The sequence below is a fragment of the Oryza brachyantha genome, chromosome 1 (assembly GCF_000231095.2).
Source record: "Oryza brachyantha chromosome 1, ObraRS2, whole genome shotgun sequence".
Lineage (NCBI taxonomy): Eukaryota > Viridiplantae > Streptophyta > Magnoliopsida > Poales > Poaceae > Oryza > Oryza brachyantha.
The window spans coordinates 28916452-28943509 of record NC_023163.2 but is presented as its reverse complement, the minus strand read 5'-3'; the positions used below and the strand labels follow the sequence as shown (position 1 = coordinate 28943509).

Genomic DNA, 27058 nt, shown 5'->3' with positions numbered 1-27058 from the left:
CATGGACGGCAGCGAGAGAGCATCGAAAGGTGAGTGACACGAGGGGAGATCCTTGTGATCAACGGGCAGCTAAGCTGGGTCTCGCGCGATCCGCGAGGGAAGAATCCAAGCGTGCGGCTTTGGGATTGGGCCTCCTCGACTCACTTGACACAAAAAAAAAAAAGAAAAATTGAAATGGCCTTATATCTGGAAAAACTCTTTTAAACTCTGTATATCTGTATAAATATTTCTATAGTAATCAAAGTTTATATAAACTGGGGATGAAGTGGTATATCATGTATTACTCTATTTAGTTATTTTTTAAAATTTATTTATAACTATTTAGATAACATGCAAAAACAAACATTCTTGACGGATTAGAATTCCTTATCTCCGCAAGATTCACTCGAAGACTAGCGTGTTTCTGAATTTGTTGCTAGTGTTTGTTTGCTTGGCTGGTTAAGGGTTTCCACGGACTGGCTGGCCGCTCTTCTCTTGTCTTGTCCTTGCATGCAGGTACCATTTGTACCTTTACCTGCTGCTCTCTCTCACTAAAAAAGAAACTCATAAAAGTCCCTAACAATTGGTACAATGACGCAAGACCTACTCGCACGTAGGGATGACAATTCCACCCACGAGTTTGAGTCCCTAGCGGATACCCGTCCCTATGGGTACGAGGTCGGGTATGAATTTTGTCCCACGGGTAACCAGGTCCGGGGCCCCACATATGGGCGAGTGAGGGGCTGGATATTGAGTCCTACCCGCGCGTCACCCGTGGGACCCGAGGAGGATATATTAGACTATAATCCCTTAAATTACAACCCACAGAATATGAAAAAGCCCAATCCTAAGCCGGCGAGGAGCAAGAAAGAGAAACCGCCGAGTGGTGGATGTTGATTATTGTGTATTCCGAATGATGGATTGATGGATCATACATGAAGTATTCAATTTTTGTTCAAGTTAAATTCATCATTGTCTTTTATTTACTGTGTTGATTGAAGTGAGATATTACTCAATGCGGATAAGCGGGTCACCCAGTCGGGTTATGGGTACCCGATCGAATCAGGTACGGGGATTGAATTCTACCCGTTTCTCCAATCGGATCTGGGTTCGGGTACATAATTCGGGTGGCGGGTTCGGGTCCGTTTCTATCCAACCCGTCCCCGACCTGCTCCGTTGTCATTCCTACTCACACGCGGAAGACTCGGTTTTGTTCTAACTCTGGATACACCATTTTATTGAGCATAGACAAAGGGTCCATTCGCAACCGACCCAGCGGCGTAAATTTTTCCTCTTTTTCCGTGCGCACGCTTCCCAAGCTGTTAAATAGTGTATTTTTTACAAAAAAAATTTATATGAAAGTTGTTTAAAAAAATCAAATTAACCCATTTTTCAAGTTTGTAAAAGCTAATACTCAATTAATCATGTGCTAATGACTTTCTTCGTTTTACGTGTGGCTGATTAGACTGGTTGCTTCGTCAGCTTCAAACGCGCCCAAAAACAGCATATGATCTAAGATAGCAAAGCCGTTCGTCATTAGTCTGGGTGATCACTCGATATCTAGCCTAGCCCAATTTGGCGGCAGAGAAAATTTGGTCTTGATTGGAGCCAATAGCTCGACAATGAGGAACTGGTGTGTTACAGTGATATTGCACTGGATGGGAACAAAGACGCCAAGATCCGGTTTACACATGGGCACAAAGCAATCATGTTCTGGGGTACAATGTAAATCTTATAAAAAAAAAGAATAACGTAACGAAGATAGAGATGAGTTAGCACATACTGGAGATATGGAAGAATTACCAATGCCGTTGTCCAGCTACCAGCACTTAAATAACATTTACACGTTAGTTCTTCCATTTCAGCTAAAATGAAGCTATTTCTACCGCTTTAACTTTGTTCCAACATAAAATTCTCCACTAAACATATCATCTTAACAAATCACAATCATTCTATATTTAATTCTTTAATTACATTTTCTTCTAAACCATTCACAACATCCACTCAATTATTTTCACATATTTTTTTAATTCATGTGTCAACTTCAGAAATAAATTTCATTTTGGAACAGAGGAAGTAGTAACTTTTATTGTGGATTTTTTTAACCGCAAAATTTATCAGCATTCCATTTTAGGCTTATGAGGTACCTGCAAACGTCAGAAGTTGAGAACCAGCCAATTAATGGCCCAAGAGACGAAAAACATTCAGTTTTCTTTTTTTGGGTGAAGTCGACTGGGTCTTCCAGTGTCCAGGAGTGATTGTTTGCTTTGCATACGGCTGACAGTAGCAATACACGTGGCAGAAGAAGGTTGGGTATCTGGCAGCCCGACCTGGTATTGCATTTAGGTGAAACGCATCTCAGCTGAAGTCTTTGCTTCCATATTGCAGCACTGGAAGTTTGCTGGCTTCTCCATTAGTAGTATAAGAGATGCAAGGTCGTTCTCCGCAGTAGGTTGTTTATTCTTGGGCAGCATCTACCATATGAACTAGAAGATTCATCAGTGAGATTCCAAGGTCGCCTCCAAGTGTCCACTATTTCATAGTGCCATATTTCAGCAGTAACTTACCGAATCAAAAGCTCCCACGGGATGGAATGCAACATCTAGTTCTGCACGAGGATTCTGTGGCCGAAAGTTACACCACATAGGAATACATCTAATCTACTTTTCATTCCAAGAGATCAAAAAGGTTTGGAGAAACCTGACTCCATGGTGCACTTCATAAGCTTTGTTCACACTTTGGCCTCTCTCAATCAGGCTTAATCCAGTTCGTGATTCGGAGCGCAGGGCTACTGCACAACACCACGAGACACTCGTGCCACCATGGAAAGTCTGTACAAGACAAAGATATGTATCAGGAGCGTCAGAAATAACTAGTTTGTAAGAATATACCATTACCATCTAATCTAATGGATGTCAACATCATCATCTCAGGTAGTCAGGTCGATCATTTGTGCATGTAATTACGTCAAACACAAAAACAACATCTATAATCACATGTGTTGGAGGTCCCACTCGTCAATTGCAAGGCCGGCAGAAAGGGACCATTGCCATTAACATCTCCCATTTCACCTTCATCCGCGGATAGTATAATTTGTTTTAAACAAGTACATCAGCTGCTATGCTCGATTGACAAACAATTGATAAAAAGAAGAGGAAAAGCACAATGCTAGCATGGACAAGAAGATAACTATGCCAACTGTGATAACGCAATAAAGTGTTAGTATACTTAGGGATCACCAAGGGTGCTTATCTCGGTGTGAGTGAGCGACAAACCACTAGCTGGAACACAAAAATAAAAGTGACAACTAGGCAATCAAGTAGAAACTCACAAAATAAGAAATCCATATGTAGGGGACACACAGATTCACAGCATCAAATATTATGTTAGACAACCATAGTGCTTGACAATGTGACAGACAAGACAAGCCATCTAGTAACAGATTAAAAAACAGAACATAAGCACAATCAAAACTAACTTCCAAACCTCATGAATATGAGCTGGACTTGAATAAACTAACAAGTAAATCAAGGTCATATTTTATCTCCAATCTACATAAACGTTCGCATCCCCCTCAAACCTAATTCCCATCGTTGTTGGCACTGATATGAGCCCCAACCAGCATAAGGAATATTTAACAGAGAAAGCAACTCGATTGATGATCATATATCATCAGGGCCACGAGAATGTGATTTGCCACATGACTAGGAAGGAAATACCTGATAAATTGGTGCCTCTTGAATTCCCCTTCTAATGTTTTAGACAGCCAATGCACTTGCTAATGACCGTGCAGAAACAGGAAAGTGATGCGCTAGAATCAAACTTGCTTGACATCAGTATAAAGCAGCCATGAGTCCAGAAAAAGAAGCTTGGCTTGCTTTCCCCAGGAGTCAATACAGGGTATAGTTTCAGGTCCAACTATGCTGTGTCAAACATCAAAAGCCAAGACAAAACGGTGATCTGGTCATTTTGCTTAATTGCCAAATTCATGTATTATATAAATGGCATGATTTTGCTGTTATTGCTTCAATGATGATGTTTTGTGAGTTTATGTTTGGGCTTTCGTATGGGAATAATATATTAGAGCAAGGTACAATCGACTAGTGGAAGTTGGCATCAAGGGAAACGAGAGAACACAGTAAACCTCAAAATAATATAACAGGTCCATATCTAAGTCTAACAAATAAAACAAAGATCAGAATAAAAATTCTGCAGTAGTGAATTAAACAGAGGTTATTTTATCATCGTTGAAAATAGTCTCCAAGTATCATAAAAAAAACTAGACATCATCTTGTACTGGGAATCTGTGCTTCAGAACAGCGCATCAGGGGCTCAGGGTGAGAAACAATGCATTAGACCTTGGTATGCATAATACTGCAAGTCTGTTAGCCTTTTAGAAGCCTCCTAAATTAGCCTTAGAAATGTTTTACTTAAGTCAGATTATTGCTAATACATATTTGTTTAGACCACGGAATTTATACTTCTGCAGTACAAGCATAAAGCATCTTTCTCTGCGTCATTCCATTTATCATAGATTTAATGAATTTCACACAAGGGAGATATGAATTATTTGCTAGTGATTTGAGTAGCTTCTTAGATTGAGAAAATTTAAGATCGTTTATTCTGTAAAGGCAGGGAAGTGCACTCTGTACTTACCTATGGATTCTGAGCCATAGATAACATGAAAGTATTAGCATTTCCTGTAGGTTTTTCCACAGATCACAATAGTCCAGCCAGGAATTTAGATATCAGAGGAAACCCTGATAACATTCAGAGGATAAGAATAACACCATCCTGATCATAGAAAAGTATCTAAATTAGAATATGCATGGGACTGTTACAAAAAATTCCCTAAAAAAGGGACTGTTAGAAAATAGTACATCGATAAGACAAACAGTAAGAAAAGGAAAGGTAACACGTAGCTTACAAAAAGAAAAAAAATACAAGTAGCTTACATCTGTAATAGAAAACCTATCCTTTGTGTTGAGGGAAGGCTGCACCCACTCAGAAGTATGTAAAGGTAGCTCCTTGTTTCCTGGACCAGAGAAAAGTTCTGCTTCTTGTCCTATAAAAGACAAATTAAAAATATGCAATGTAAAAAAAATATGAACCACGCAAAAAGACCATTTACCAACCTAAATCTTGTAGCTTTATCCTGTGTGTAACAAATGACTGCAATAACACAAATACAGAAAACCTTTAAGCATTTACGTGGTTATGATTCATAGATAGATAGAGGTCACACGGCAACACATAAATGCATAGAAGGAAATAAAACCAAATGGAAATTGAAGGTTACTATTAGCATATTGTGTAATACTTCTTAGGAAATCAGACTTGACATTTCACTGAATGAAGATCACATACCTGCCATACTGACGGCATGAATTCACGACATGAGATGTTCTTTTCTTCCTCTGGACCAGTGCATCTTATTGTTGAATCCTCTGACGTCTGTTTTGAAGTACCCCTAAATACCAAAAAAAAGGCAGTGCCTTAGGTTTTCATCTTATTCACATAGGAAGATCATGGTCCCAAGAAAAACTCAACATATGCAACAAAGGGAAACATGTCAATTTTAAACAGCAAAAAGCTCAGAGTGATCAAGTGGCTGTGACATCTCCTGAATGAATAAACTTACCACACCCTAATCATCTTTTTGTGAGGTAAAAAATTTGCATTTGTCAGATAACAGTACAAAAGATCGACGCTGGTAGTGAGATTACCTTTGGAAATCATTTCCAGTCGTGAATCCTTCACCATATATGGGTGCCTTAGTGACCATCAACAAAACAGGCTGAAGTTGAAAAAATCTGCGTAATTTTTGGACAACCATTTCTGTCATACTCTGCCGTGACAGAGTTCTCCTGCACGAATAGTCGTGAAAGGGTTAGCAAAGCAGAGATATTAGTGAGATAGAGTTATAGCTGAAGAATAGAATTGACATAAGTATAGTCTGAAATACTGGATAATTTCTGCCTGCAAAATTCTGTAAATGTTTCCAACAGAGTCTAAAAACATGTTTTTGTACTACAGAGTTCCCATGCACAAGTGTGTATTCTACTTTTCTATGTAATGCACTCTGATTAGAACATACCTAGTTATTCTGACGTAAGTTGTAGTAAAATTCTGTAGTTTGAGTAGTGCCACTGAGCACTGCCATTTTATGCTAAACAGCTGAATGATTTTTAAATAACAATTCACGTATTGAAAGTTTTTGCAAAAATCGACCATTTAAGAGCTTGGTGAGTGTGTCACCCAATGGAATGGGTCCATTCTCTAAAAAGAATACACCCCAAGTACACGTGTATTTTATACTGTATTTCATGATGCTTTCTTTGTGTAAATGTTACATATGCAATGATTATTAATCAAAAATACAGGTAGTATTTATTTTATTTTTAATGATTACTAAGTGACAGTGACCAGCCATTGCATTCATAGTGTGTGTGTAACATGCAGTAACTCTTATATTTTAGATTATGCATGTGACATAGCAAGAGGGAATCTAGTTTTATATGCAACTGCATCATCCTACTCTTTAGTCGATAAACATTATGTTAAGCCTTTTTATTCACATGTTTACAAGTGTCGATGAAGCAATATGTAATTAAAACATCTATGCTAATTGCTAAATTAGCGGTTATTATATATCCACATGACAAAATCAGCAGGATATGGTGATAATACTCATGAAGTGTTTGTTGCAATCACCCTTTGCTCTCTGTGATAGGTTGAGAATCACGATCCATCCAGTAGAATGAGCCGATGCTGTAAAAGGGATGATGTTACAAAATGTTTAGCAATTACAACAAGAGTAAAAAGTACAAAAAGGAAGTTGGAGGGACCAAATACTTCTGTAAGAACAATGCAGAACATCCAAAAATAATTTGAATGACACAGCATTTTGAAAAAGTAGCCACAAATTCAATATAAGCAGGTAGAGCAAAATATGCAATAAGTCTGAACCAATCAAATAAAAATAAAAAATTACCTGTCAATCATAAGGAAATATATGCCAACACCAAGAACTTCGCTCTTTGCTTGTGACTGGGAATGCATATTCTGTAAAATCAAAAGCCAGTTATAATAACAAAACATGCATCTAGTATATGCATTAAAATATAACTTATCATAGCATAACTCCTAGACTATTGCCCAAAAAAAACAGAAGGCATTGTCTTGGTTGTAACTCATCCCACTAATAGCATTCCATGGCTCTGACTGTTTTTCAATAATACAGCTATCATCCCAGCAAGATCAAGCTTAGGTCCATGACAAATACAATGTGATCCTAGAGACAATGAGCATGAACTTGGAATTCTCAGTGTGTATTCAAAACTTCGAGGATCAATATACTTTTATTTGATACATGAAAATCATATGTCGAGATTAATCAAAAGGTACTAACCTAATATTATAGATTTATTGAGTTTTATAAATATATTACAGTACAAATTAACAGACGTCTATGAGTGTATGGAGTAATTTTGTTGGAGATGAGTGGCAAAATGATGTTTTTATTTTTCTTCTACGTGACAAAAATATTTGTCACCATTATGAGTATTCAAAAAATGTTAATGCTTAATGCCTAAATTGATTGTCAGAACACACCTCTGCAGCAAACAAAATAGTTAGTTAAATGGGTAACAGAAAAGAAAAATGACATGAAAGTTACACCTCTGACCAATAGAAATGAGAAGCCATATACTCGTCTGCATCTAACCAAAATACCCCATTTTCTAGTGTAAAATTTAGTACCTCCAGTTACTTTGTACCTCGAGATACCAAAATTTTGATGTAAATGTTGGTACTTAGAGGTACTTTCTCAAAGATGATAAATTACCCATATTTTATATATTCCGTGTCACTCATGAGTTAAACAAGAGAATGAAGGGGGTAGATATAAGGATGCTACCAAGGTAGTAATGTGCCCAGGTATAACAGAAGGGGTTTTTTATTATCCTTGAAAAGTATCTTAAGGTACCAAGAATTTTAATACAAATTTTTGGTACCTTGAGATACTTTTTCAAGGATGATAAAAAAACTCATATCAGAATGTCATATAGAACTTGCCTGCAAGGCTGCTATAAAATCTGAACTATTGTAACAACGGGCATACAAGAAACGCTTCATGCAGTCAGAAAATAGTGTGTTTTCAAAAGAACTATCCACTGCGGCATCCTCTGCAAATTCTTCATTTCTTGGATTTGTGGAGCCTGTAATTACAGAGGATCAGAACAATAAGACTCCAAATTTGGCTATTTATGGGACAGTTATTCTCCCTTAAGAATTGAAGGGCATGTAGTGTAGAATAGAAGAGGGGGGTCTAAGCCTACAAAATATTTACAAAAATCCCAGCATCCCAGCTTTACAGAGACACACTACAATGAGAAATCAAATCCTAACTACAACATCATGAACAAAAGACAGCACAATTTATCAGTCAAACTTTATACACCCATTAAAACACTACTATATGAATTCATACATCATGATAATGCAAGGTTCACGATGCAAGCAAAATAGTACCACAGCATTCTGCAATTCGATTTCTCAGAACTTGAGCCAGCCGCAGCACATCAAATCGGCAGTCCAGATCCAAGTAAATGACCGCTTTCCCCAGGCCCCCAAAATAGGTACCCTTCCACTCCTTCGGTAGTATACATTGTATTGCAGCCTACAATACCAACAAGAACACAGTGGCTGAGCATATCACGCGCACCTTTTGCATCGTTTTTAGTCCCAAGGGTACCAGACACTTTAGGTACCCCCTCCCCCCTTGTAAATTAATCCCATGTTCTGTAATCCCTGAAACTGCAGTGATTTAACGAAAATATTTTTAAAACTCCCGCATATCTTAATAGCTCTTTTTTTTTCAACTTATCATAAGTTGTGCTATACTCCATATTAAGATTGTGAAAGCAGATTGGCATTTTCATTAAGCTCATAAAATATTGGGGTCGATCAAAGCTTGCGGTAAGGTACTGAAATTCTCGGACATTTGCTAAAGGGAAGTTGTTGCGAGTGTGAAGTGCGACACCCTTGTCCGTGCTATCGCTAACCGTTTTGGCGGAAAAGGTTTGGGATTCTCTTACCGTGAGAAGCAGCTGGGACTTGCCGGAGTTGGACGGGCCGGCGATCTCGACGACATTCCCCGGGCGGAGCGGCGCGCGGTGGAGCGGCGGCGGGAGGAGGATGGGGGGCCGCGCGGAGAGGGAGCGGGAGAGGAAGGCCGCCGCCGTCTCGTCGGCGGCAAGCCACGCCCGGGGGTCTCCCCCTGCCTCCGCCGCCATGTCTAGGGTTCTGCAGCTCTCGTCACCAAATAATTTCGACATCGCTTTTCCTTTTTGTTGGGACATGTTTTGACAGTTTTAAAAAAAAACTCTACGGATGCAGATGACCAACAAGCAGATAACATTACCAAATACTTTATTAGTTTTCGTATTTGATGTCAGTGACTTTTATATCTATATTTGATCAGATGTCTTATTTAAAATTTTACATAACTATTAATTATTTTATTATGATTTAATTTATCACTCAATATTCATTAAGCATGACTTGTAATCTTGAATGTTTGTACAATTATTTTGTGAGGACGTCCCAAAACCTAGGTGGTGCAACGTTTCGAGGCATGTTAGCACGAAATATCTGGATGGATGTGGTCTCAGATAAAACCCAAATTGTTACAGTAACCATCCAACCTCATCGCAGACCCCGACGTGTCTTGAAGAGGACACTACAAAGGCTCTAAGCCATCAGATATGAAATAGAAGACATAACCATTGGAATAGCCACGCCAGTCATCTACGTCATACGTCCGCAACCACTCGATGGTGGCAACCAAAAACGTACCCCAGAGACTCGATCTCAACAAAGGCATATTCCCCGATTATCTCAACCATTTCAAACCCATCCTCGTGTGGGACTAGTCGCCCAGGAATATAACATAGTCTCAGATAAATCATCTCAAGCATGATATCCGAATCACAAGTGGTTCTAAGCATAAAGCATAAATAGTCTTAATAAGTTCTAAGTAGTATTTGGCGACAAGCCATACATATTGGTTCATGCGGTAAGCGTGCTACCCAAAAGCCCATAGGCAAACCGGCTAGGGTAAATCCCTAGTTAGAACCATCCTGAAAATCACAAGCTGCATCAAACTCCACATCCAAACAGTCATTACCTGCAGCAGGGTCTGAGCCAAAAACAAGTAAAAGAAAGCAAGAAATCAGTACATTAATTAAATTAATGTACTGGCAAGTCAGTGACAACCCTAGCATGCTACATGTTGGCCATACTCAAGGATAAGCTGTGTGTAGGTAAATTTTTGCATAAAGTCAATTTTAGTTCACAACATGTTTCGCAACGAAAATTTTATAACAATAGTATAGAGTAAGTAAAGTTTGTAATGCAAATAAATAAATAACACACGTCTACCCCTCAAGGTAGATCATCACCACTTGCCATCATATCATCACCATTTACCGAACTTTACCCAAGTTCACCAACAAAACATTCCAACCATTTTTCATGTTCACAAGAGTTTATCAAAATCACAAACTATACTCATGACACTTCACCATGCCGCTCATGACCGTGAGCACGGCTAATCGATTAGTTTTAGACTCTGCAGAGTTTGTACAACTTTTAAGCCCACATGATACGGATCGCTCTAGTTTATCCGATACCCGTCGGTATCACCACACTCTACACATTGAGTGTGACATAGAGGTCATAACGAAACCATTACATTGTTTATTGTCTAGCCTTGCACCAGCACGATGTGTGTTTTACCCATGCTACTAGCAAAGTAGCGCCACTAGGCAGCGGGCCCACGCTTTAACCTAGTGTCGTAAGGAACCTTACCCGGAATCCCTCACGAGGCACGACACCGTTGTATTGGACAGGCTGCCCGCTCAAATCATCTCATACCACATGTCATTAATCAATTTCAACAAATCACAAACCATAGAAAGTTCCGATATGTTACCAAAACCCGGTAACCCATACTCTTCGGCCTACCAAGATGCAAGGCTAAACTCTAAAAAACTTAATAGGTTAAGGTCAGCCCATACTTAGCAGATGTGGTTTGTACTATTTTCATTAGTTGGTGACATAGAGTGAGGTCCTTAATCGACTCGGGCGAACGCTCCCCCTATCGGTGCACATCTACCACCATATGTACACCACTTGCCGCCCAAGTCTAAAAACAAGTTATCTCCATTTTCAGTTCACAATACTCACACATTTAAAATTCTGTCCAGCAGCATCAAAATAACCTTTTTCACATATAACATTTATCAAAATGAGTAATTTGTAAGGCGGTAACCGAATATATAAGCATATAGCGGCAATATAAGCATAGTATAATCCCAAATAACACAATAATTGTATCCAAGAGCACCCTATGGTTACAACCAACAAGGATTCAATATTTCAAGGTGAATTATACAGCAATTAAGTCATATCTACCATTCCCACATTTATATAATTTCTTTTACCAAAATTAATACTAGCTGTATGTTTGCAATAGAATCATTTAGCCCAATAAAACATAGGATCAAAGTGGTCAAAGGAGGGGCTGACTTGCCTTCGTCCGCAAACATGAACCTGGTCTTCAACAAACTCAGCCTCTTCTTCTTTGACGTATTCTTCCTGTATTCAAAATACGCGTATACGATAAATAAAAAAAATGCATAAAAACCAAAAATGCATGAAAATGCATGAGACTTATGCAGTGAGTGTGTGCTGGTCTTAGGTGGTCTCTAGTGAAGAAATTTTTATTTTATCACTTTGTTTTACAGAGATATGCATTTAATAATTAAAAAGGTTTAAAAAGGACTAAGTTTTATTAAGCAACATTTTTGTACAGAAGTGAAAAAAATTTCTTTTACAAAGTTATAGAGAATGATTTTAGAAAATTAACAGAAGTGGTTTCACAATTTGTAGAGCTATTTCAATTTGTTATGAATTTAACAAGCTCTAGGAGACATTTAGGGCAAAACAAAAATAAAGGAAAAGTTTGTACAAAAAGTACCAAGTTTTATATTTTTATAAAATAGTTGACAGTTCCACGGATCTAACAAAACTGGGTTCACAATTTTCGGAATTAAAATGAATTTTCTACAAATTTTTGAAGTTCTGCTCATTCTCAGCTAAAAAAATAGAAATCAGTTTTCAAAATTTAATTCCAGCCGGGCCCACATGTCAGTGAATGGCGTTTTCTGAAGTGAGGGGCGTTTTGTAGAAAGGCCCTCGGAAGATAGGAAATCAACCCGCACTCCCTTGCTATAGTAATATGTGTCTAGAAAGTTTTCGGATAGGACCCTAACTTTAGTCGAATTCTCTGAAGGAAGTCCCTGGTCGGCTCAAACAAGGGGCAGCATGGGTGAGTTAGATTTTCAGCTCGCCGGCGACGATCGGTGGCCCGAATCGATTCGAGCGCAAAAGAGAAAATGTAGAGGGGGTCCTTGCGTATCCGTGAGTGGTGCTGGTGAGAGAAATGGTGGTTCGTAGCCCATAGAACACGAGCAACAACAGTGGTATGTCTTGGTATGCCCATGCATGTGCTTGCAATGACTTGGTTAGTGCATGCAAGGGCTCGGTTAGTGCAAAAGAGTTAGTGCAAGAGTTGTCTCAAGGTATTAGGGTGCTCACCAAGCGAAGAAACGGAGGAAACGATGTCCACGGGAGCGGTGAAGACGGTGGCCGGCGATGAGGTCGGTGACGCCCACCACGTGTTCGATAGATTGCTTCTTGGTTAAAAGAGGCACGGATGAGCTCGGCTTGATACGTAGATCACGTTCCATAGGAAGAAAGTGAGAGGGACTCACCGGGGATAGAGAACGACGTCACCTAAGTTGTCGGTGCCGGGAAAGACGGCCGAGCTCCGGGCAATCTGGGCATGGGATGCGTTTGCTCGGGCTTGGAACGCGATGCGGGGAGGATGCCCTTGCTACTGGTGCGCTGGCTTGAGAAATAAGCAAGAGTGAAGTGGGGGGAGTGAGAGAGAGGGGGGTGGCTAGTGAAATCATGAGGTTTCTTGGGCTCCCATTGGGCATGGAGGGCGGTGGAGGCTATGAGGAGAGAGTGGGAGGCTGCCATGTGGGTTTTAGGGTGTGGAGCCCACTTACAAGTGAAAGAAATTTGAAATCTGGCTTGGAGGCTAAGTCAAGAAAGACTGTCTGCCAAGGATCTTTGTAGGGGATTGAAGGGAGATTTTATGTAGCAACAAACGTGTACTAGTGATACTCTTGGTCGGGGGTGATGTGGAGAGTAAAGGGGCTAAAGTGGTTTTGGTTAGAAGTCTTTAGTTTAGGCTTAATGAAGGGATGAACATGGGTTGACAACATGATTAGCAGTCGTTGACAGTGCAGTAAAGAGTGATCCACGGTGTGCCACTCCTCGTGGTGTTAGAGGAAAGTTAGTAGAAGATTTTGGATGAAATCAAACTTCAAAAGGAGGTTTTGAAATAAATTTTACCGAGAGAGCAAGTTTGAATCTACTAAGCAGATTTTCAGGATTTTGGAGAGATTAAAATAGATCAAAGAGATAGCAAACCTTAATGAAAAATTTTGAAAATTTGAGGGTTGATTTCTGACATACCAAGGTATTTTTCAGAATTTTTGTAGAAGTTTTGGATGCATATAAATACCAGATTAATTGTTTTTGTGACTCTAGGTCTATTATTTATTGCATTTGATGATAAGATGATTAAGATCCAAAAACAATTAAAATCACTCCCAACCACATGATGCATTTAAGTTAAATTTAGTTCTCGGTTTTACGGGCTTGGGTATATTACATATTTTAATAAGACGAATTGTCAAGCATACATTTAAAAGTCAACGGACGTCAGATAAAAAAAATACAGTGATTAGCGTCAAGTACCAGCAACAGAAAAAACATAGCTAGGAGCGGAACAACTAATCAAGGAAAAGAAAGGGCTCGATGTTATGATTGAGTAGCATGCTATGTTTTTTTAGGGCAGATTTTTTTTTTGGCTTCTGTGCGTATGTTTTTTGAACTGCTAATTGCGTATTCATCGAAAAAAATCTGTATAAAGAAGTTTATTTTCATATTTCTAAACTATATTTTTAAAGTTAATTTTATCGTTTGTATCATTAAAAACCCATCACAAAATCCGATAATATTTTCGTCTTCCATCAATAATCTTTAAAAGAATACAACTAACCAAGTAGCCAAATCTTCTGTTTCTCTAGATAACATTATTGCAAACTTTGACAGGATAGCAAATATGTATATGAATCTCAACAAATTCATCGTATGTCTTACATCATGCATTTCTGTTTGTCCTTGTAATATATAGGAGGAGGGAAAATTATTAAAATAAAGGTCTCCTTTAGTCCACTGGCTACTACTAAAACAGTCCATGAGCACATGGCCGGTGCCCATGATCTGATACCCAACACATAATAAGTTTATCGATAGTTGGAGCAGTTAACTCGTTAACTACCGTTTCATGCTACGCATGGTGTCATAGGCTCATAGCTCCGGCGATTCCTAGCCGACGGCGGAGATCCATCCATCCCCCGGCAAGTGGAAGCATCCGACGGCGGAGGTCATCCCCACGCAGTCGCGCACATGCACCCCACCCCCCGACCCGATCCGTCCCGCGTCGCTCCACACCATCCATCCCCTGCAGGCTCCCGCAACAGCCGCACAGCCATCTTGACCCACTGCGCGGTGGGCCCACCAAACCGCTGTGCGAGGGGCCAGCGGTGTCCGCTGTTCGGCGCGGGGCGGCAGATCCCGGGATCGCGGGCCCCGCTCGGGTCTGGGTCTGGGTCTGGCTCGGCTCGGCTCGGCTCGGCTGCCTTTGCGGCCGCCCCGCACGTGACGTGACGCGACGCGATCGCCACCGCCGCCGCCGCCGTCTCCATTCTTCTTCCCGCTTCGCTCCTCTCCTCTCCTGCGCGGGTGATGCGGTTACGGTTACCGCTGCCTTCCCCACTGGTCAAAGGCGCTGGTTGGAGTCGCTGAAAGGTGGGGCCGGGGACGGGATGGCCCACTGTCAGTGTCACGTGCGGGACGGTGGGTCACTGGGGTGGAGGCGGGGGATGGCTAATCGTGTAGTTAAACCGGAATTTGGTGGTGCGTGTTGCTGTCAGGCGAGCGCGGCGGAGGAGCTTGGAGGGGCTGGAGCTGGAGCGTTGAGATTGAGCTCGAGCTCGAGCTTGCTAATGGCGGAGAGCGACGGCGGGGAGGCTAGCCCGAGCGGCTGTCCGGGGGGCGGCGGCGGCGGTGGCGGGGAGGGGAGCACCGATCCCCCGCGGACCCCGCCTCGGCCGCAGCTCACCAAGTCGCGCACCATCTCCGGCTCCGCCGCGTCCGCGTTCGACAGGGGTGGTGGGGCGAGGGACAGCGGCGGCGGCGGCAGCATACTCGTCCGCCGCTCCTCCACGGCACCGCTCCCGCCGGCCGCGGCGGCGCCACGGGGGCTGCTCACCGTGGCCGTGGACGAGCCCTCCTACGCGGCGCCCAACGGCGGCGCGATGCTCGACCGCGACTGGTGCTACCCGTCGTTCCTCGGGCCGCACGCCTCCCGCCCGCGGCCGCCGCGGTCGCAGCAGCAGCAGACGCCGACGGCTGCTGCCGACCGCCGGAACCCTACCCCCGCCGCGCCGCCGCAGGCGGTCTCGATCCCGCAGCGGGAGGAGGAGAAGAGCCTGGCTTCCGTGGTGAAGCGGCCAGTGCTACTGGATGAGAGGAGGCCACTCTCGCCTCCTCCGCCGCCGCAGCGCGCCCCGCGATTTGATCTCTCCCCGTATCTCGTACCAGTAAGTGAAGCGAGCCGTACCATGCTTGCTCATTAAAACGCTAGCTCTGGATGTACCAACCGATGTACTACTAAGATTGCCAGCCTGATCCGTTTCTAACGACTTTATTGTTGCAGATGCTGGTTGTAACCGTCACAAGCTTTTCCCTGGCTATATGGCAGTGGATGAAAGTTACAGTGCTCCAGGTATAGCTCTTTGATCTATGAAGATTGAGCTGCACTAATCGGTTTACTTTAGGATAAGGTTCATTTTGCTGACAGATAGGAAGTCATTATGTTTTGGCAGGAAAAAGTCAGATCATGCTGTGGTGCTAATAGTGTTGACTGTAAGACCGCTGCAGAGACGTTCAGGAGTAACAGAGAGCATGGTTCTGATTTTATCGACTCGGTGGACTGGAATTTAGCTTCCTGTAGCAGAATGCTTGTTTTTGCAATACCGGTAGTCCTGGTAAGATACATTGATCAGCTTCGACGAAGGAATGCAAATTCTGTCAGGGGAAGAAGCACTGAGGAGGAAGTTCCTCTGAAGAAGAGGATTGCCTATAAGGTTGATGTGTTCTTCTCAGGACACCCGTATGCAAAGCTTCTCGCGCTCCTGTTAGCCACAATCGTTCTCATTGCTTCTGGCGGGATTGCGCTGTATGTTGTCAGTGGGAGTGGATTCCTGGAGGCTCTTTGGCTTTCTTGGACTTTTGTGGCAGATTCAGGAAATCATGCCGATCAGGTTGGCCTGGGGCCAAGGATTGTGTCTGTGTCAATTAGCTCTGGGGGTATGCTGGTTTTTGCAACGATGCTCGGGCTTGTGTCAGATGCAATATCAGAGAAGGTAGATTCTTGGCGCAAGGGAAAAAGTGAGGTGATAGAGGTCAACCATATACTAATCCTTGGATGGAGTGACAAGCTGGTAAGATTCTAAACTCTGATGGAATCATGAGAAATTGGGGTTGGGTTTTTAGTTCAGTACTCTGCTTCCAAAGGCAATTAAAGCAAAATCTTATAAACTCTCTTGAATTCTTGTCTTAAGTAATTTTTGTTCCCCTTTCCAAATTATCAAGAAAATGAGTCAAGGAGACCTTAGATCATTAAAGTGCGCTCTGATTAGGACCTGATGATCTTGTAAGGAATGTCATCTTGTGTTTGAGTTGTGGTTTTCATACTTAAGGAATCCAGCTGGCAACATATTAAACTTCCATCATGTGCAGGGTTTATCCTATTTTTCTTTATGTCAAACTCTCAGATAAATGAGCGTTGTGGGTCAACTTAGTCCTTTTTTTTAATTGACGGGATATACCAGGCACTATTATACCATGTTTTAGCCATTTTATGCAATGGAGTTAGTTTTGTATTTCGTCCTAACTTCCTCCAATCTCACTGTGGGAAGTAGTGCACTGAAGTTTGTTTGGGTGGACCAGGGCTCTCTCCTGAAGCAGCTAGCTATAGCAAACAAGAGTATTGGTGGTGGTGTCGTTGTTGTTCTGGCAGAAAGAGACAAAGAAGAGATGGAGATGGACATAGGAAAACTAGAATTTGACTTTATGGGAACATCTGTAATATGTAGAAGTGGCAGTCCTCTAATTCTAGCTGATCTGAAGAAGGTAGCAGCTCAAGCAATTCTTCTATCTTCTTTTGCTTACTACTGGAATTTGCTCCTTTGGAAAATTTCGTCATACCATGTGAATATCTCTTATATTGGGCATAACACATTGTTTTATTTTCACAGGTTTCTGTTTCTAAAGCACGTGCAATCATTGTTTTAGCATCTGATGAAAATGCAGACCAAGTTAGTATTTTCTTCAATTGCCTTACTCAATTTACTATTTTGGAATTAACATGCATATATGCTTACATTCTTTCTTGCACATAGAGTGATGCACGAGCTTTACGTGTGGTACTAAGCCTGACTGGAGTGAAAGAGGGTTTAAGGGGACATGTTGTTGTAGAGATGAGTGATCTTGACAACGAGCCTTTGGTGAAACTGGTTGGAGGTGAACTAATTGAAACAGTTGTTGCCCATGACGTGATTGGACGCTTGATGATACAATGTGCACTCCAACCAGGCCTGGCACAGGTACTTTTTAATTTAACGCTTGTTCTCAGATAGGGAAACGACTTTTGAACCTTCTGAATTGCACTGTTAGTTGGTCCTGAAATTCATCTCGGGATGGTAACCCTTCAAAATATTGTATGCTTTTGTAGATATGGGAGGATATTTTGGGGTTTGAAAATGCAGAGTTCTATATTAAAAGGTGGCCAGAATTAGATGGCATGCGATTTGGGGATGTCTTAATCTCGTTTCCTGATGCTGTTCCCTGTGGAGTCAAGATTGCTTCAAAAGCTGGAAAGATCTTAATGAATCCTGATGACAATTATGTTTTGCAAGAAGGTGATGAGGTCCTTGTCATAGCAGAAGATGATGATACTTATGCTCCTGCCCCTCTACCCCAGGTGGATTCCCTGAGCTCTAACTTGATGTATAATATTTTCTCCTGTACCAACTGTCATGCTAGTCTTACTTGAACAGTGAAAATTCCTTGGATCTTTGTTCTATCTCTTATCAGGTGCGTAAGGGCTTTCTACCTAATATCCCGACCCCTCCTAAATACCCAGAGAAAATTTTGTTCTGTGGTTGGCGACGTGACATCCATGATATGATAATGGTAATTTGACTTGAAACCATTTTGCCAGGGTTGATGCGTGTAAGCATGTTTAAGCACTTCTTTGGAAATGAATATCAGTACTGTTTTGCAGGTTCTAGAAGCATTTCTTGCTCCTGGTTCTGAATTATGGATGTTCAATGAGGTGCCAGAGAAGGAGAGGGAGAGAAAGCTGACTGACGGTGGTATGGATATTTATGGACTGACAAACATCAAACTTGTACATAAAGAAGGGAATGCTGTCATCAGGCGGCACTTAGAAAGTTTGCCTCTGGAGACCTTTGATTCTGTGAGTATATACTCTACTGTACAGATACGAAACATTGTGATCACTTGTGTTTAACAGATGAGATAATTGATGAAATGGACCATGCTACTCATAATATTTCAACAAACTACTATTGCCTTATACTACAGTGTGTTTTAGATTCTTGAATCCCATGTGATCCTGTTTTCACTATTGATGTTACATAACATATATGCATGTGATTAGTCCATTTAGCAATTTTACTTTTGCTAAATTATGCTATCATCTTATGTTTATATCTGTTATAAATGATTGAAATAAAAAAATGGAGTCTATTACTGTTTGTTTGCATATAATTTTATACTGTCAAAGGCACCTTTTTATCTACAACTACATTTGTTCTAATTTTCTGTGTTGAAATCCCCCCCACCAGTGCTAACTATGAAACCACAGATTTTAATTCTTGCAGACGAGTCAGTGGAAGATTCCATTGTACATTCTGATTCACGTTCTTTAGCTACACTTCTTCTAATTCGTGACATTCAGGTAATTAACGATAAACCTGGTAGTACAACTGATACAGAACTTAAATAGATGTCATTTGCATGACTGATGTGTGCCTTCTCCTACAGTCTAAACGTCTTCCATCAAAGGAACTAAAATCGCCTCTCCGTTACAACGGGTTCTGTCACAGCTCCTGGATTCGGGAGATGCAGCATGCATCGGACAAATCCATAATCATCAGCGAAATTCTGGATTCCAGAACCAGAAATCTTGTATCTGTCTCCAAAATCAGCGACTACGTTCTATCAAATGAACTTGTCAGCATGGCATTAGCAATGGTGGCAGAGGACAAGCAAATCAACAGAGTACTTGAAGAACTTTTTGCCGAGGAGGTACTACAAAAGAAATTCAGCATGATTTTATTTAATGTTGCAAATGCATTTTCACAACCTATGGTCACTACCCTGCTCTCCTCAGCTAATGTAGAGCAAGGGATTCTCTATTCAGCAGTACACTGCAGTATACCCACAAGACAGTTGTTAACCACCCAAATTGATTGCCTTGCATCTGATTGGTATAATTCTTTGCTTGCTACAGGGCAACGAGATGTGCATACGTTCTGCTGAGTTTTACCTTTATGAGCAAGAGGAATTGAGTTTCTTTGATATAATGGTCAAGGCTCGTGAAAGAGACGAGATTGTCATTGGCTACCGACTTGCTAACACTGACCAGGCAATTATTAATCCAGAACAGAAGTCTGAGACTAGGAAGTGGTCACTAGACGATGTTTTTGTTGTGATCGCAAAAGGTGACTAATTTTACAGTAGCACCTCACTTCTTTTTGAGTTAGTACATATATATTCTAACACTAGTGCTAACCCACGATAACTGAAATGCTAACCGATGCTAACTGGGCAAACACACATCAAAGTACAGTTCTGATCTCATTTGTATTGGGTTTTCTTCCCTGTACATGTTGATTTGCCATCTCCATAGCATTTAGTTGATCATAACATAAATAATTACATCCGCATATGGAACTTTTGTTACTGATAGACATTACAAATTTTCAATGGGTCGATTCAGCAGAGATAAATTTGTAACTACTGTTTCATTTTGACGAGCATGCTAATCGTTGAAATTCATGCTTCTGTAGCGGGCAATGCAACATATTTTCTGAAGACCACGGTGATGCGGTCTAACCCAGTTTTGTACTCATCTACATTTGAATTCGATTAACTGATATTCTCTTTACTGTTATTTTTCAATTTAAATTAGAGGGCATATATTTATCATGGGCCAGTTTGGTTGCTGTCTGTCCCGTGCACAACTAACAAATATCACCGAAAATTCTAAAAAAGTTGTACAACTATTTTCAATAGCATTATACTTAAGTATAAAGTCTCATCTTTAAATTTATTATATTTTAGACATAGCAAAATATGGAAAATTCTGAGCTTTTTTTATAGAAGTATAAATCAGTTATAATTTTTCTTCTCTCCATGTATAGTGAATTTATAGATGGGGCTTTGTACATATTAGTGAATTTATATATGTTATACTATTAGGGCCGTGTTCGGCAACAAAGATAAGATAACTTAACCCTCTCGTTTTTCACGCGCACGCTTTCCAAACTGCTAAACGATGTATTTTTTGCAAAAATTTTCTATAGGAAAGTTGTTTTAAAAATCATATTAATCTATTTTACATTTTTTTAATAATTAATAATTAATTAATTATATAGTAATCTATTACTACGTTTTTTGTGTCAGATAAGTTAACTTACCTACCCCATATACGAACGCGGCACATATACGAACGCGGCCAAGTAGTGGATGGCTTTTCTAAAATTTTCAGTGAAATTGTAGTAGTTGGTATGCACAGGAAAGCTTATGCACAAATGACATGATACGTTCCCAGATAAATTTGGCATTCTAAGGGATGCAATTGGTTCTGTTTGGCTGCTACCTCTCGAATTCCATCGAGTGTCGAATTACAGCTTGTTGGAATAAGAAATTGCCTGTTTGGGGGGCAAAGCTATGGTATTCTAATGATACTGTACAGCTGCTGGCATGGCATGTGGTGCTAGAAGTTTCTCACGAAGTACATAGATACCTTAAAATATGTACTTACAAAAGATTCGTTCTCCACAACCGAACATCAGACAATTGAAGTCCAAGCGGCCCGAGTAAGATATGTTACACGAAGAAACGCCAAACAGAAGCAAATTTACAGCGAAAATTGCATACACCGCACTGAACCCTGCAGTTCGATAGTAAGCCGATTATCTACACATTAACTTCAACACCAAACTTTTCATATGCGCAGCGAACTCATGCGGAGCTCCCCACTCGCATGAACCTCCTTGACCCTCTTATCGTACTCATCCTCCTCTTCCTCGTTCTCTTCTGGCCTCTCTTCCTTTTCCTTCTCCTCCTCCTCGTCTGAACCTGTGTCGCTCCAGTAACCTGTCCTCGATGATTTTGGCATGGTTCTTGCTTCTTGGACAATCTTCATGATCTCTTCTGAAGTCTGGTCCGAAAAGGAAGGCACGGAGTTGTCCCTCCTGTAGTACATGGCTTGCGCCGTCTCTGTGAGCTCCCTAGGCAGGTTCTTCAAGAACCATGGGTGGCTCTTTATTTCCTTCATCGTGATTCTCTGGACAACATCCAAATAATTGCGTTAATAATGTCACTTATGACCAGACAGTGATACAGACACATCATGGTTTCTTCAAAGGAATAAGGAAGTGGGATTTGAGTTACATTACCCTTAATGGATTGTTGACAAAAATACGGGCAATAAGTTGTCTGCATTCTGCAGATATGTGGACATAGTCTGGTATCTTATATTGCACTGACATTATTCTCTGCGGATGAACAAGAGTGACTGGAATGAGGAAGTGAGGTGCAAAAAGAAATCCTGCAGGCATAGTATGGATACCGATTCTGTCAAGCATGTCACCTGAATGGTCTTGCGTATATTCTTGGGGTCGTCCTGGTCTTCGAATGGGTAGGCTCCAACAAGCATGACGTAAAGAGTCACACCACAGGACCATACATCTGCAAGCTACATCAACAAGCCCATGTTTTGTCAATGAGTAGAGCTGAGCATTACTCTCTGTTTGAATTCATGCTTACTAACAATCAGTAGAATGAGGTGAAATGATTCGTGAGAAAAAGTGAAATGGTTTGGAACTAAGATTTATCAGAAGTCAAGAGTGATGGTTAGGTTGTGTTGTGAGTTATGACAGTAAGCACAGTTTGGGCTTACTGTCATTTATGTTAAGGTTTCATTGCAAAGTTGCTAAGCTTCAGGGTAATGAGGTGCCAAAAACAATGCTCAATGGACTTATGCTTGTCTGACCGAATCACCTTCATTTGTTGCAGTTATGTTCTGCTGTCACATTAGTAGTTTACAATGATATGCGGATTACTTGTATTGTAAAGTGATATACAGTAGTACTAATAGTTACATAAGAGCAGCCAATAAGTTCCTATTGGTGGTTTAAACTACTATTAATCCATGTCAGTGCGATAATACTAAAGAACATGTGGAGCACACCCAGTGGTAGGATGACATGCATGAAGCCCAATAGTCAGCCAAGCAGTTAGTCATGTACAATAATATAAAAAGGAGGGTTTGGTTATACAAAATGATGCATCTTGGTTGACCTTGCACAAGTAAAACTAAGAAACTTAGTTGCTTCAAAATTGAGAAGTCTTGTGCCTCTAAAAAATAGTGTTCAGGGAAAATGTTTTGATTTCACCTTTTAAAAACTTATGAAATGTACAAAGTGATATCCAGTTTGACTTTGAAAACACAATGGTGTTTTGACTAAAAAATTGAAGTTACCCCAATATTCAAGGGTATTTCAAGTGAAAACTACTGAATTGAACATGCATATTGACTCCTTGGCTTTACTCAAGAAGCACAAAGGAACGTTCTCTACATCTTCATGTGGATCAAGTGAGTATTACCACCATTTCATATTATAAGACGTTCTGACACTCCCTAGATTCATATGGATACTAACGAATCTGGACATACATATAAATCATGTTCATTGATTCATGAATAAATCTAGTAGGGTCAAAGCATCTTATAATATGGAACGGAGGAAGTAGGCAATAACATGACTAGAACTATTGAACTTAAGATTCTGTTGCTTCCGTTTTTATGAAATATATAGGATACAAGCATGCAGCTCACCAATTGCAAATAATTGCAACTACACAATAGATATTTTGTATGGAGCCAACAAACCTGATGCTGTTTATGACATTACATTTCATACAATTTGAAGTGGAACTTGAAATTCCTACACGATACTTGGATTATGCAATTTGTACTGGGTTCTGTTGATTAGCTCTACTGCTTTTCATACATTAGTATTAATCTCATAAACATTGTTGGCATGTTGGGGTGTGGGACAAAAAGGTAAAGAAAAACATAAACAGCAAAACAAAATTTCATACTAGCTTGTTCTTAATCACTTTTTATTGGGAGAACCTATCTGTTTCTGAAAAAGTGGTCAGTGACAAAAAACTAGAATCCAGAAACACTCCATTAACAGTTAAAAGGTGACTCATCTCATGGGAACATGGAGAATCTGTAGGCGAAGAGCCTACAAACCTCTTTTGTGGATGGATGGTCTGCATTCACCTTATAGCCCACCCCACTTTTCCCATGTCAACATCCTTGTGGTACATCTTGCCTCAACAAACCAAGCAGAAGATGTTCGAGCACCTCACGCGGACTATGACTACTCATCCAAACCAGAAGCATCAATCAATTTCAGATCCTCTACTGGTCCAATATTTGTGACTCTAGCTAATTATGAAATGCACAACCAAAGAATAGCTGTGAATTCCACCTAATTAGACCGCACAAGGCTGTCCACCAACAGTTGCAAAAGAGGTTTTGCATATATATATATACTAGATTTGCAGACTTACCACTCAAAATTTAAAAAAACAAAACAGTATGGTTTGATTAGCTAGTGAACATTAAACATAAGTTAATGAGTAACTAACAGGTACATATTTATTAAGATACTCTTCGTGATATGTAAATTGTATGAAGGAACCCAGACATGTAAATTGTACAAAGGAACCCAGTCAATTTTTGAAGGATCAATCGACCCAGTTTTTAACGAATTCAGGAGCTGAATATATGGAGCGTCACAATCATGGGAAGCAGTGCATCAATTATGTGCTTTTGATGGAGAAGTTAAACTATAATAGAGGTATTGGCTACTTTATTCACCTAAAAGAACTTGGAGAACCGATAATGTTATGCGTCACTGCTCTCACAGTTTGACCAAAAAGCGCTTTTGAGTTCAACTTGTGTATTAATATTAGCACATAATATGTCCAGATAAGGAGTTCTGTTTTGGTGACCAAACAAATAATCTTGAAAAAGTACTAAAAGAAAAAAAATAAAATGATTGTCAGAAAACAACAAGGGGTGAAAAACTCACCTTTCCATCATATTCACGGCGGGATAGAACCTCTGGTGCAATATATGCTGGCGTCCCCACTGCTGATTTGGGTCTTGAATGCAAGACTGATGACTGTTCCAGAATGGAAAGACAATATTCTGAGAATTTAAAGAGATTCCAATAGCTTCAAGATTGCAAAAATGACAGTGGGTTTTGCAACAAACCTTGGAATAGCCAAAATCACATATCTTAAGCCGTGGAGCTGGGCTGCCATCCAGGAGAACATTCTCCAGCTTCAAATCTCTATGGCATATTTGCTGTAATTGGAAGATTGTCCCCAGAATAACATAATTAGAAATTCATAAAGATTGTTCAGGCATAAAATCGAATGAAAACTAGCAATACTATGAACAATAAAACTGAAACGGGGTACAGTATTTATGATTACTGCTTAGAGAGAGTGAATTGGTTATTTGTTTGTTGCATACCATGTGATGGCAGTAGCTCACTCCACATATCAACTGCTGAAAGAAATACCTGGCCTGCTTCAAGCAGAATAAAAGAATATTAGTATTGCTCATTCAACATAACATAAGACAAGTAAAACCTGGAAATAAATCACCGGACCTCATCCTCACTAAACCGCCCACGATCACAGATCCGATCGAACAGCTCCCCTCCTGCTGCGAACTCCATGACAATCATAAGATGCGTTGGCGTCAGTATCACCTGCAGGATTTTCCCCAGAAAACAATTAATAGTGTGACCCTCTTTTCTGAAAGAAGGAACATGTAAAGCCAACAGGACAACCCTATTCCTTCATACCTTCAGAATTTACTCCTACATTTAAATATGACATGCCTTTTTGTTTCAAATTTTGCAATATAATCATTGTCACTGAAAGCATCATGAAGTTTCTAGAGCGCTCGTGCATGAATACATCCGGACGATTAAAATCCGCATGTAAATGGTACAAACACAGCGTAAGATAGCCTATTACGAAATAAATGAAAAGAGGAAAAGGAAGGGAAGAACAAAAATGCAGCCATTTAACATCACAATCAAAAGATTCCGTCACTGCATGAAGTCTAGAGAAATCAGCAAATTCTCAAACTAAAATTCTAACAGTTTTTCCCCAATCCTTGTCTGCACCATTTGGAACCACTCCGTAATCACGATGCAACTTTTGATTGAAACAGGCGAAAAAAATGTTTAAAAAATGGACAAAAGCAAATCCGTGGCACGAACCTCCTTGAAGCGAATGATGTTGGGGTGGCGCAGCGAGCGGTGGTTGATGATCTCCCTGTACACATTCTCGTCTATCTGCCGGGCACAGATCCCCAAAACGTCATAATCCACCCAGCAATCAATCCTCACCCACCGATCAAGCCACCTCCTCAATTCATCAAAAAAAAGGGTAAAACAAAGTGGAGAACAGAAATGAAACCGACCCGGTGGCCGCGCTCGATGCACTTCACGGCGACGAGCTCGCGGGTCTCGCGGTTGCGCATCAGCCTCGCCACCCCGAAGTTCCCCGACCCGATCTCCCGCACCGCCTCGTACTTCTCCATCTCCTCTTCCCCTCCTCTCCAGCCCGCTCCCTCCCGCTCCCCCACCCCCAACCGGCCCCCGCGTACGCACGCACGCACGCACCGGACGCTACGGCAGGAGGAGCCGGGATCGGCACGCGCTATGACGACGCCGACGCCGCCGCCGCCGGCGAGGCCCTCGCCGTCGGTAAAATCGCCGGGCCGCGCGGTGGTGGGTGGTGGCGCGCCCGCCTCACGACGCCTTCTCCTCTCTCTCTCTCTCTCGCGCGCGCGCGGTCCCACACAGCGCGCGCGGCAGGTGGGTGGGCGAGCGGGCGTGAGGCGGGGTGGGGAGGGGAGGGCTTATATACAGCAAGGGGTGGGTGCTGCCAGCGTGGCGGGGTGGGGCCCACGGGAGGGGAGCCTGCCAAGCGGAAGGAATGGGGGGATGTCGCGGCGGGGCCCACCGTCGGCGTCCGTGTGTCGCTCGACGAGGCGGGAGGGCGGGGCCACGGAGATGCTGCCCCTGGCTGGCTGGCTTCTATTCGCTGCTGGATTGGATTCGATGCGTGAGCCCGGTTTTGTGTTTTGAGGTTTCCTTTTGCCACCGGTTTCTTTTGTTTCACGACCGGTTCTGAAAAATCGTTTTGGTGTTCTTGTATAGTTTCATTTCGATGTGGAGCCAGCTTAAGCTGTTATTAGTTACACCATATGACGTCGTTAATTTTAGATCTACGGAAGATCATTTATTTCATTATAAGATTATATATTTTTAACTATTATCTGATAATATAATTTATTATTATAGAAACTTTAAGTATGACTTATCATGTTGTATGTTTGAATTAAAATTTTAAATAGGACAAATTGTCAAACGTTAATTAAGAGTCAACGACG

General features: G+C 41.2%; 3 protein-coding genes across 5 annotated transcripts; 1 reads left to right on the top strand and 2 right to left on the bottom strand.

The window, feature by feature from the left end:
- Positions 1-1618: 1618 nt before the first annotated feature.
- Positions 1619-9275, bottom strand: LOC102702717 (DNA repair protein XRCC2 homolog). The gene is made up of 13 exons (XM_006646451.2): positions 9078-9275; positions 8512-8659; positions 8056-8198; positions 6974-7044; positions 6694-6750; positions 5706-5846; positions 5347-5449; positions 5115-5151; positions 4935-5044; positions 4636-4773; positions 3699-3902; positions 2547-2810; positions 1619-2465 (listed from the first exon to the last, which is right to left on the bottom strand). Exons 1-10 carry the CDS (start codon positions 9273-9275, stop codon positions 4750-4752), a joined length of 1032 nt encoding a protein of 343 aa, XP_006646514.1. The 3' UTR covers positions 1619-2465; positions 2547-2810; positions 3699-3902; positions 4636-4749.
- A 5704-nt stretch (positions 9276-14979) lies between these two features.
- LOC102702437 (probable ion channel POLLUX) lies at positions 14980-20338 on the top strand. Of its 3 annotated transcripts, XM_015832750.2 has the most exons (12): positions 14980-15785; positions 15902-15970; positions 16071-16688; positions 17197-17379; positions 17505-17564; positions 17649-17852; positions 17981-18229; positions 18343-18441; positions 18533-18727; positions 19139-19231; positions 19318-19581; positions 19787-20338. In XM_015832750.2, exons 1-12 carry the CDS (start codon positions 15009-15011, stop codon positions 20003-20005), a joined length of 3030 nt encoding a protein of 1009 aa, XP_015688236.2. In that variant the 5' UTR covers positions 14980-15008; the 3' UTR covers positions 20006-20338. The 3 variants fall into 3 exon arrangements, with proteins under 3 accessions (XP_015688236.2, XP_040380824.1, XP_040380827.1); XM_040524890.1 differs by lacking the exon at positions 17197-17379 and having other exon boundaries at positions 19787-20161; XM_040524893.1 differs by lacking the exon at positions 19787-20338 and having other exon boundaries at positions 19155-19231; positions 19318-19407.
- A 931-nt stretch (positions 20339-21269) lies between these two features.
- Positions 21270-26434, bottom strand: LOC102708197 (serine/threonine-protein kinase SAPK4). The gene is made up of 9 exons (XM_006645021.3): positions 26084-26434; positions 25881-25955; positions 25260-25361; positions 25121-25174; positions 24857-24949; positions 24672-24764; positions 22154-22258; positions 21960-22058; positions 21270-21847 (listed from the first exon to the last, which is right to left on the bottom strand). Exons 1-9 carry the CDS (start codon positions 26201-26203, stop codon positions 21506-21508), a joined length of 1083 nt encoding a protein of 360 aa, XP_006645084.1. The 5' UTR covers positions 26204-26434; the 3' UTR covers positions 21270-21505.
- Positions 26435-27058: the final 624 nt, after the last annotated feature.